This window comes from Peromyscus californicus, unplaced genomic scaffold (assembly GCF_007827085.1).
Source record: "Peromyscus californicus insignis strain IS unplaced genomic scaffold, ASM782708v3 Scaffold_14__1_contigs__length_90479793_seg_2, whole genome shotgun sequence".
NCBI lineage: Eukaryota > Metazoa > Chordata > Mammalia > Rodentia > Cricetidae > Peromyscus > Peromyscus californicus.
Window position 1 is genome coordinate 44,635,701 of NW_026294436.1, and position 12,135 is coordinate 44,647,835.

The 12,135-nt window shown below is 36.5% G+C and overlaps 1 protein-coding gene across 4 annotated transcripts in view; it reads left to right on the forward strand.

The window, feature by feature from the left end:
* Window positions 1-12,135, forward strand: part of Cop1 (COP1 E3 ubiquitin ligase) — a 128,133-nt gene that overhangs the window by 18,921 nt on the left and 97,077 nt on the right. For 2 of the 4 annotated variants that reach the window (XM_052737331.1, XM_052737333.1), the window contains exons 4-6: window positions 805-869; window positions 1,604-1,723; window positions 3,946-4,014. In XM_052737331.1, coding sequence (XP_052593291.1) covers window positions 805-869; window positions 1,604-1,723; window positions 3,946-4,014 — 254 coding nt within the window. Of the gene's footprint in view, window positions 1-804; window positions 882-1,603; window positions 1,724-3,945; window positions 4,015-12,135 lie in introns of all 4 variants that reach the window. The other 2 variants (XM_052737330.1, XM_052737332.1) reach the window with 1 other exon arrangement.

Here is a 12,135-nt window from a genome sequence, read left to right on the forward strand (position 1 = left end):
GTTAATTTTTTTTTCTTTCATGAGGATATGTCTTGGTCCTTTGCATAGCTACCCCAGAACTTCAAAATAGCTTTAAGAAGGTTCAGATACCATCTCCTTCTGGAAACAGAGAATTTTTTTTTTCTCCCATGTGAAGAACACATCTCTCATTGATTAGGAATGTGTGTGTTTCCAGGCTGTGGGTGGCATCCTTATAACCCCGGCTGAGTTAGGAGCATCAGGAGTCCCAGTCAGGCTGGTTACATAGTGGAACCTTGTCTCAAAAACCAAAATCAAACTGTGTGACTTTGGCTTCGTATCAATTAGTGGTTGAGCACAAAGTGACTAGTTTGGCTTAGATTAGTCACACTGTGGTTGAAGAGAGATTTGGCATCCCTGAAAGTTATATGGCAGTCTGAAATTTGAAAAAAGAATCTTATTACTAAGAAGGATGAGATGGTGTTTAAACAAAGCAAAAATCTTCAGTGCTTGTCTCATAGAACACACTTAAGTGTTTTCACACAGTGAAAAATGATGTCTTTCCAGATACCAATATTATTATTGTAAAGAAACATATAAAAGAGGGGTGTACATTATAAAGAATTTCCTGTAGTAATAGAATTACTTATAAAGAATTTCCTGTAACAAGTACAGAAAAAATTTTTCTAATTCAAAATAGAATAGAAAGCTAACAATTTCTCCTTCATATTTCTTTAAATTTGAGGTTCTCTAAAGTTAAGATAAAATCTACCTGAACAGAACAAGTAGAAGATAAATATAACAAGAATACAAATTTTGTGTGCTTTTTTTTATTTTTGTTTTCAGTGAATGAGCTCATTCTCAAACAGAAGCAAAGATTTGAGGAAAAGAGGTTCAAATTGGACCACTCAGTGAGTAGCACCGTATGTTTCAGCTCTTATTACTATTTCTATTTTTGTTTGTTTTATAATGCTGGTGATTGAGCCCAGGGCTTTGTATATAGTAGACAAGTGCCCTATGAACTATGCAATATTCTTAGCCCCTTTACTCTTATTTCTACTAAATTCATTTTATTGTCTTTAGTTGATAATATATATTAATACCTAGTAAAGAATTGACTTTTATTATAGCAAGATTATTTAAGAGTACTCAAATAAATAAATAAGGAAATAATAACTTGCTTAACTGTATTATCTGTAATCGTTTACCAGACTGACTGTCATTTGAAGGGCCTGGTGGTATCACCTTAAATAGGGTTTACATGTATCTAAAATGTCATATGTCAAGGTATTTTGAATAAGCTGCTCAAAGTTTCTTAACTAAAAGGATTAGCCCCAAATTATTGAGACAGCTGTGCTTGAATTAATATTTTACCATGTGCAAGGCTGAAAATCCAAATGTTTTGATTTATTATACCTAGAGATACCAACTTATATTTATCTTCCTTGTGCCTTTTATTCTTGTTCGCTGTATTCATTGAAAGTAGAGCTAGAGTTTAAATTGTAGTTCCACTAATTGGGGAGAAGTTAGAATGGGTATGTAACTTACTTCTGATGTAACAAAACACATTAGAAAGTACTTCTTCAATGTTTGTTTTAGAATCTAAAGCAGTGTTGTTAAGTTACCATGTTCTTTTTAATTTTAGAACGGGCATAGGTGGCAAATATTTCAAGATTTGCTAGGAACTGATCAGGATAACCTTGATTTGGCCAATGTCAACCTCATGTTGGAATTACTAGTGCAGAAGAAGAAACAACTGGAAGCAGTAAGTGGTGCCTAGACTTAAAAGATACTTTGTTTTAAACAGTGATTTGTTATATAGTGAAAAATACCTAGAAAGGTTTGGAAATAATAGGGCGTAGTCAGTAACTGATTTTTTTTTTTTATTAGACTAAACACATGTGAAAAGGCATTTCTCTAGCCCATTTTGTAAGTTCTGAAGCAGATGAATAAAGGGTAATAAATTTTCAAACTTGACAAAACTGTACACTGAGCCAACAGTGATGTAAAGCTAAGAACTTAACACTGTATTGTGAGGCAGAGGCACTGGGGTTAGGAGTATCAGGTGTCAGGGTTAGTACTGGCTGGGCTTAGGATTGATAGACTGTTTATGAAGCAGGTGGAGGATTGGCAAGATGGCTTAGAGGGTAAAAGCCCATGCCATGCAAACCTGGTGACCTGAATTCTGTCCCTGGATCCCTTAGTGGAAGGAGAGAATTGACTATAAAAAATGTCCTCTGACCTCCTCACTGCAGGTGTACACACACACACACACACACACACACACACACACACACACACACACACACACACACACAGTTATTAAGATAAAGAAGTGGGTGGAGTCATTGATTCCTTCCTACTTACCTCAGCCAGATCTTCCTTCTCTGCCTCAGGAGAAAATTAGGTCTCATTCCTCCCTCCTGTAGCAGTAACTCATTTTTATTATCTAGGCCTTTGTTAAATATATTCTAGTACCTTTTTTGTTTCTTTGGTTTTGTTCTTTTTTAAAAATATTTTTCATAATTTCATACATACATACATACATGTGTATATGTATAATGTACTTTGATCATTTTCTACCTCAATATCCTCTCTTACTTCCTTTTCCCCCCACCAAACCCCATCTTTCTAATAAATACCCTCTTGCTTTGATGTCTTTTTGTGTGTCCATAGCATTTAACTAGGAGCACAGGAGTGAGGGATTATTTACTTGAGCAAGGGAGTTTACCAGATCTACTTCACTGTGAAATAGGCATCTCCCTTCAGCAACCTTTGTCTCCCCCAGAGGGTGGTGCCTTACGAGTTCCTATGAGGACTGCTGATTGGCTCAGTCTCGGGCGGTTTTGTATAGGTAGTCACTGCTGCTGGGAGGTTATTGTGCAGCATCTGTTTTGTTTAGAAGATAGTGTTCATGGTGAGCACTCTTCTCAGACCTTTTGTAAAAAGCAATATCAGAATTTTTAGACCTGATCAAGAGTCTGTTTTAATAGTGCTTCATGTAATTCTGTTGCTTGGTCAGGTAAATGAAGGTTTTGTTCATCTCTATTTTCCCTTTCAAACCTATAAGAAAATGGTAGAATTGTATTTGTTTATAAACTATCTTTCATTATTCTGTTTTTAGGTCTTGACATATATTTATTCTACTCATCTGGAATTCCTTAGTTCATTTTAGAATACCCACCTAATGTCCTGGTCATAATGGTCATTTATCAATACAATCTTGATTTCAGTTACTAGTTTAGAGTACTCACTATCCTCCTTTATATTTTTTATTTTTATTTTCGTGTGTGTGTGTTTTCAAAGTTTTGATTTTTATCAAACTTTGCCAAAATATATTTATATTAATCTCATATCTTTGTGAGTAGGTATTGCATAACTTTTCCTGGCAGTGTATTTCTGTTCACCCCAAATAGAGGCCAGCTTCATATTGAAGAAACCATTTCACCCAGTTCCAAAGGAGGGTTACTTAGCGGTATTCTCAAGGGCAGCTTCTCTGTTGACAGAGAGCCTCTTCCTCCTGACAGGACAGAGGCTTCAGGGCCACAGCCACCCCCCCCCCACCCCCCGCCACCTGTGAACATTAGTAGGCTCAGTCTTGTGGCAGCCCACATTTCTGAAAGTATAAAATAGCCTTTATTTATTAATGCTTATCCTAGCAAATAAGATTCTTTCTGGAAAATCATTTTCATTTTTAGAAACTAAGCTACGTCCATTATTATTTTTGCCTTGATGTTGTAGAGCTTGGTTGGAGAAAAGAGGCCATTACCTACACATGGTTTTTTTTTAACATGCAGAGCACAAATTTCTTCTGTTATTTTTTACGAAAAGTAGCTTGGCTTTTGAAATTGCAATTAGCTGATGGGAAAACTGATTAGATAGAAGTAGTAAACAAACTTAAGTAGATCTGTAATACTGGTTATACAGTTTGTTAATGAAAACTGTGAGCTTGTATTTGTTAAGAAAAATTAAAACTTTATATTCTAGGAATCACATGCAGCTCAGCTACAGATCCTTATGGAATTCCTCAAGGTTGCAAGGAGAAATAAGAGAGAGGTATGTTATTTTATGTTTAGTTTCTGTTATTTTTTGTTCCATTGTTTATAAGCTTTTTAGGCTGAAATATGATTAAATATTATAATTTAAAAGCATTTAATTTTGTGGGGGGGGTTTCTTAAGCTTTGTTATTTTAAAAAACCTTACAATATCTTTTGTTGTTGTTGTTGTTGTATTGTTTTTTATTTTGTTTTGGTTTTTAGGCAAGGTCTTACTATGAAGCCCTGGCAGGTCTGGAACTCTTGACCAGGCTGGCCTTGGACCCATAGAGATCTGCTTCTCTTAGTATCCTGAGTGCTGGAATTAAAGGTGTATGCCACCGTGCCCAGCACAATTCAGTATTTTCAAGATCCCTTTTTGGAGGTATGCTACACAGTTTTCAGTGGATCTTACTTTAATGGCTAGGAATATAGTTTAGTGGTAAAGTATTTGCTTGCCATATACAATATAAGGCCCTGGTGAATACTCCAGTGTATAGCACTGCCAACTTACCATAATGATTCATCTCAAAGTTATAAAAAGTAGAAAGTAGAAACCATCATGAATTTTCATCAGAAAACAGGGAAATTTAAATAAGACTTGAAAAGTTGCAGTTTTTGCTATGGAAAAAAAATGCATATGGAAAAAAATATTAAAACCTATTTGCAAAGTCTTAAGTCATGCAGGATACCTAAAAGACAGTTTTGTGCTCACTGATTTATAACCAGAATGTTCTAATTTAGTACACACATTTCCTCAACCCCTTCACACACATACATAATATGTAAAGATCACTTCTGTACTCTTGGCAATATATAAAAAAATAACTCGGAAATCTGTTTTGTTTTTTTTTTTTTCAAATCTTTTAACATTTTCACTTTTAAGAGCTGTCTAAAAAGGTACCTTAACTCATTAAAATATGTAACCTACTGAATACTATGTTCTAGGCTGTTAACTTGAAAATAAAAATGATTAATAGTGTTTTTATTGTGATAAAACTACATATTCCCAGAACTTTATATTATCCTAGGGGTTTCCCTTTTGGTTATTCATCTTGTCTTGTTACTAACTTCTGGCTTTGTTAAGATAAGATTTGGAATATGCTGATATGGATAGTTAAATGCTCTTTACATGGTTTGTGACTATACTTTTTTTATCCTAACTTTGGTGGAATTTTATTTTGTATGTTAACAGAAACAGTATGTTTATTACATGTTTAAGATTAACTTGTTTCTTGGTGGTTTTGGTGGGAGAGCAGGTAATGGTCAGTTATTCATTTGTTTATTTTATAGCACAGTGCTTCTTTAAAGTTAAAGTTTTTATTTTATTTGTATGAGTGTTTGCCTGCATGTATATGAATGAACTACAAGTGTACCCGGTGCTTGCGGAAGTCAGAAGAATTGATTTCACAGATAGTTGTGAGCCACTTAGGTGCTAGAAACTGAACCCAGGTCCTCTGCAAGAGGAGCAAGTGCTTTTTTTTTGTTTTTAATTTTTGTTTGTTTGTTTTGTTTTGTTTTTTGAGATAGGGTTTCTCTGAGTAGTTTTGGTGCCTTTCCTGGCTCTCGTGCTGTAGCCCAGGCTGGCCTCGAACTCACAGAGATCTGTCTGGCTCTGCCTCCCGAGTGCTGGGATTAAAGATGTGTGCCACCACTGCCCGGCTTTTTTTAATTTTTATTTTCCGGAGCTGAGGACTGAACCCAGGGTCTTGTGCTTGCTAGGCAAGCGCTCTACCACTGAGCTAAATCCCCAACCCCTTGATTGGTTTTTTTTTTTTGTGTGTGTGTGTGTGTGTGTGTGTGTGTGTGTGTGTGTGTGTGTGTGTGTGTGTGTGTTTTGTTTTGAGACAGGGTTTCTCTGTGTAGCTTTAGAGCCTTTCCTGGAACTCACTCTGTAGACCAGGCTGGCCTCAAACTCACAGAGGTCCGCTGCCTCTGCCTCCCAGTGCTGGGATTAAAGGCATGAGCCACCACTGCCCAGCGAGGAGAAAGTGCTTTTAACTGCCATCTTTCTAGCCCTACACAGTGCTTAAGCTATTGAGTTCATTCAGTCATGGTAGGATCTTGTTAAAGTCCAGTCTTTTTTCTTTTTTTAAATGGAGTCTTTGGGCCCCAATAGTGTGCATTTCTAACAAGTTCCAGATGATGTTGAAGCCCTGATCCTTGAATCACTACAAGTAACAAAACTGAAAATGTTTAATATGTGGATTTTTTTTTAAAGCAGTATGTACACTGTGAGCTCCCCTGTCCCCTGTTCCTGTGGTGGAAAATTCTCTATAAAACTGATTAATTTCCATATTTGTTACCTACCTTACTAATTAAACATAATGCATGAGTGGGGGTAATGAAGGGCGAGGGTCGAGGGAAAGAGAGCCTGGGGGAGCGGGAGATCCCAGCTGGATCAGCAACAGAGAGGGAGAACAAGGAATAGGAGACCATGGTAAATGAAGACCACATGAGAATAGGAAGAAGTAAAGTGCTAGAGAGGCCCACAGAAATCCACAAAGATACCCACACAACAGACTGCTGGCAGTGGTCGAGAGACAGCCCGATCTGACCTACTCTGGTGATGGGATGGCCAAACACCCTAATTGTTGTGCTAGAAACCCCATCCAAAGACTGAGGGATCTGGATGCAGAGATCCATGGCTAGGCCCCGGGTGGAGCTCTGGGAGTCTAATTAGCAAGAAAGAGGAGGGTTTATATGAGCAAGAATTGTTGAGATCAAGGTTGGATAAAGCACAGGGACAAATAGCCAAACGAATGGAAACACATGAACTATGAACCCTTGGCTGAGGGGTCCCCACTGGATCAGGCCCTCTGAATGGGTGAGACAGTTGATTGGCTTGATCTGTTTGGGAGGCATCCAGGCAGTGGGACCGGGTCCTGTGCTCATTGCATGAGTTGGCTGTTTGAAACCTGGGGCCTATGCAGGGTTGCTTGTCTCGACCTGGGAGGAAGGGACTGGACCTACCTGGACTGAGTCTACCAGGTTGATCTCAGTCCTCAGGGGAGGCTTTGCCATGGAGGAGGTGGGAATGGGGGGTGGGCTGGGAGGAAGGTGAAGGGGGTGGGAGGGGGAGAACAAGGGAATCCGTGGCTGATATGTAGAACTGAATTGTACTGCAAAAGAAAAAAAAAAAGAAAAAAAAAAAAAAGAAAATGCCCCCACAGGCTAATCTGGTGGGAAAAATTACACAATTGAGAATCCCTCTTCCCAAATGATTCTAGCTTTTCTGGTTGACAAAAAATTAACCAAGACATTAACTGATTCTATTTCATAGTGTTCATTGAATAACTATATATTATTTTCATAAAAATAATTGCTGGTGGACATTTGAGTTGTTTTCAGTTGGGACTGTTTATAAACAATGCTAGTATTGTAATATGTGTATATTAGAATATTTACTTGTATGAGATACATGTGTGAATAGAATCAGTAAGTCACGGGGTACGTATATCTTCATATTAAAGAGAGAATGCTAAAATGTTTCCTTGGATTGCATATTCCTTCTACAAACCTGTATGGATGTTTATATTGCATTTTATTCTTGACAGAAGGTATCAGTGACTTTTTCTAGTTTAGAAACTAAAAATTTTTCCTCCAGGTGTGTATGGCTATCTCTTTGGAGTTTGAAGTTACATTTCCCTTGATGAATAACAGATTCAGCACATGGTATTATGTTTACTGATTCTGTGGATTTTTTATGTGCGTCTGAAGTACTGCTTATATAAGATTTGTTTTCCATTCACTTATTTTTTGTGGTTTAATGCTTATAAATTATTTTGATATAAATTCTTAGTCATATTGATCTATCCAACACAAAGATGATGTTTCCTTCCATTCAGGATACTTGTTTTCTGTTGTCTTATTTGTGCTGTTTGATAGACAGAAGTTTCTAACTTTAGTAGTATCAAAATGATCTTTAATTGTTTTTGTGCTAGGTAAAGATTCTTTACCTGTGGTTATACAAATGTTTTCTTGTACTGTCTTTCACTTGAAACTTCATTTTATTATCTTTCACATTTTGAATTTTGCTTTATTTGGAGATTTTTGTTTAGTGTGGTATTTAGAGATCTTTTTACATGAATCCCCAGCTGCCCAAATATTCTTTATTGAAAGTCCATCCTTTCTCCTCCCATAACTCTGAAGTTTTTCACCTTCATTCATTATGTGTCCATATATACAAATATACCTCTCTGGGCTCTCTTTTCTGCTCCCATGCTTGACTTGTCTATCCTTTGGGAAGTACCATATTAAATACTAGAACCTTAAGTGACTGCTTTTCTTCAAGAGACTCTTGTGTATTTATGGCTCTTTGCATTTTTCTTACACATATTTGAATCAGCTAATACATTTCCATGTTAAGTCTGCTGAGATTTTTATGGGGATTACATTGACTTTATAGAAAATGGGGAAAAATATATCTTTATAGCATTGTGCCTTTAAACCCATGAACATGATATTTCTACACACTTTAGACTTTAAACTATTTTTAAAATTTTTGATACTTTCAAAAGCTACCAGTCTTTCATATCTTGTTTTGATTTTAATGATTTCAGTGCTGTCTTTAATTTTATTTTCTTAATATTGCTGACACATAGAAATTCAGCCGACTTACATATTTTTAGTCCTCAGCAGCCTTAGTAGACTTTCATTAATTCTTATTTATAGATTCTTTTATGTTTTCTATGTACACACCATAATCTGCAATAACAATTCAATGTCTTTCTCTATGATCCTTATATCTTTTATTTATTTTTCTTGTCTTACTCTGCTGGCTAGGACATCCGGTACAGTGATGAATAGAAGTGGTGATAGCTGAGCATCCTAGTCTTGATGCTGATCTCAAAGTGAAATCATTCGACGTGTCACCATTAGGTATGGAGTTTTCTGTAGGTTCCCCCTCCCCTCCCTTAGGGTTTTGTTTTGTTTTTTACTTACTCAAGGAGATACATTTCTATTTCCCTGAGTAAGAGGATTTTCTTTTCTTCAGTTATGAATGGGATTGAGTATACTTGAGGAGTTTTGTGCATCTGAGATAATCATAGGATTTATCTTTTTTCATTCTGTTAATCTGGATAAATAATAGGTTTAACATTAGTAAGTCAGCCAGCTGTGTACCTGTAGTGACCAGCCATCAAGATTGTTGCAGGGTCATCTTTTATAGAATGTTCTGCATTCTAGGAGACCCCATCAAGATATTTTATTCCTTTACTTGAATTCAACTCTGTGTAAAGGAAACTGTGTGCTTTTGTATACTCTTTTTGGATTGTTAGTGTTTTGTTAAATTTTTTGTGTGTGTCTATGTTTATGGATGACATAGTGAAGTTGTGTTTTGTTACACAGATCTTGTGCAGCTTTGCTGTAAAGATTGTTAACTTTAACAGATGACTTGGGAGGTGTACATACACTCTTCTGGTTTTGTTTTGTTTTGTTTTGGGGGAGCAGAATTTATGCAGTCTGTGATGCATGTCTTTTTTTCAATATTTAGAACTAGATCTGATTTGTTTTCAAAAGATTGCAGATTATTTAAAGAGTTACATGCTCAATCAGACGTTTGTTGGTGGCCTTTTGTATATTATACTTTCCTGAGTTCTCTACCGTGAACTTTTGATGTAAGTTTGTTCTTAATTTTTTGTTGTTGAAACTTAATGACCTCTTTCATTTCTGATATCGCTTAAGCATTATTGTTCTTCTTCAATCAATACTTGATTGGTTCTTCCAAGGGATGTATCAGTTTTATTCTAAGAATCAACTTTTGACTTTGTTTACCCCGTATTCTGTTTTGTTTCAGTTTCTATTCTTTATTATCACTCCCTTTCTACTTACCTGTTTGTTTCTCATGTATTGCTCTGGATGTGCTTATTATATGGACTGTTATACAGGGGCTTGTGCTTGCACTTTCTTTTTTCCTTTTAGCTACATCAGATATGTTTGAACTGTACTTTATGTGTGGTACTGTTTGTAACAGTGGATTCCTTAGAAACATTACGTGAATATGAAGGTTTTCTTTTTTTTTGTCATTTGCTGGTTTAATTGTACTATAACAGAAACACTCTTACTTTTTATTGTTTTAATTTTAATTTTTTCTTTTTTTGAGAGAGAATCTTGCTGTATAGCCCAGGCAGGCCTAAAACTGACTATGTAGATCAGGCTGGCCTTGAATTAATTGTCAGTCTTTCTACCTGAGCCTTTAGAATACCGGGATCTCAGGTTCATACTCTATATTAGCATACATTAATTGCACAAAAAAAAGTTTTATTGTGATATCTTCAGACATCCGTGTAATGTACTTTGTGTTCATGTTCCATTACCCTTCTGCTTGGGATAGTTCCCTTATTAGTCTCCAGGGACTCTTTTGGTACTAAAGATTAAACTCAGAGATTTATGCATGCTAGGCAGGAAGGAGCTCTACCACTGAGCTGAATCTCCAGACGGGTGGGTGTGTGTGTGTTTCCTTCTTCCTCCCTCCCTCCCTTCCTCCCTCCCTCCCTCCCTCCTTCTTTCCTTCCTTCCTTTCTTTCTTTCATGATAAGTCTTCACTAATTTTGCCAAGTTGCCCGTGAAGTCACTGTGTAGCCTTAGGCACACCTTTCATTTGTAAAGAAGCTTTTTAATTAGGTTCAATTCCACTTGGTGATTCTTGTGAAGTCTTTGCCTGTTTGGTTCTTTGTACTTTCTTTACGTTTTCTCCCAGTGTTTTCAAAATATGAGGTCTTTTTTTGGGGTGGGGGTTGAGACAGGATTTCTCTGTAGCTTTGGTGCCTCTCCTGTAACTCACTCTATAGATCAGGCTAGCCTCGAACTCGCAGAGATCTGCCTGTGTCAGCCTCCCCAGTGCTAGGATTAGATGAAAGGCATGTGCCACCACCACCTGACAATTTCAGGTCTTATAGATAGGTATTTGAATTGTTGTTTTGTTTTGTTTTGAATACTGGCTAAGTGGAGGGATCTATTTTCATTCTTTTACATGTGAGTATTCGGTTTTCATGACACCATTTTCCAGAGAGGCTGTTATTCCCAAGATGGGCTTTGAATGCATTGTTGAGAGTTCTGTGGATGTAGCTCTATGAGTCGTTTTTGGATCGTCTCTTTTAGTCTTGCCTTCTTTTGGGTGGTAACCGTTTTGTTTTCTTCAGTGGTGCACTATTGTGTAATGTGAAGTTATGTACTATGGTATTTCTAACTTGTTCCTTTAGGTCAGGATTGCATGAACTGTTTGGGGTCTTCATGGTTTTTTTCTAAATTTTAGACTTTTATTTTTCTATTTCTGTAACAGTATCATTGGAATTTTGTTGGAGATTACATTAAATCTGTAAATTTTGTTCATTGATGTTGTCATGTTTACAGTATTAGTTTTACTGATCCCTGAACATTAGAGATGCTTCTACCTTCCAGTGTCTCCTTTAGTTTCTTTCTTCAGTGTTTCATAGCTTTTCTTATAGATGTTTTTTACTTCGTTTGTTGGGTACATTCCTTGAAAATGATTCAACTTCTTTGCATATAATATTTGCCACCTAGTAGTTAGTAAGCGCTGAACTTATCAAGTGTGTAGTACAGTGTAAACTTGTTAAATGTGTGTTGATACTTTTTTGCTTCTTTACTGAATCTTTGTGATCTGGTCATATTTATTCTAGAACTGTCTTATTTGAGGTGATTTTATCTCTGACTGTATATAGCTGCAGTATGCTTTTGTGTGCATACAGGTGCATGTTTGTACATATATCTGGAAGTCAGATGACAACCTCACTGACATAGAACCTGTCAAATAAACTAAGCTGGCTGGCCAGGCTGCCTCAGCTTCCCCAAGGCTGGGATTATAATCACAGACCACCACACCCAGCTTTTTAACATAAATTCTAGGGATTAAACACATATCCTTGTGCTTTTGAGGCATGCATTTGCCAACTAATCCCCAGAAAGAGTTTTAAAAATATGCTTTGTCTTTCTCTTTTCCATTTTAATTTCTTACCTGAAATCCAAAACAATTTTAACACCATTTTTATATTCATTAGGATGGCACTTGTACCTGGGTTAGTTGTTCCACTTAAAATTTATCCATTTGAAATTCTTAATTATTTTTTGCTTTTGTTTTTGTTTCTGTAGACAGGGTTTTTCTGTGTAACAGTCCTGGCTGTCC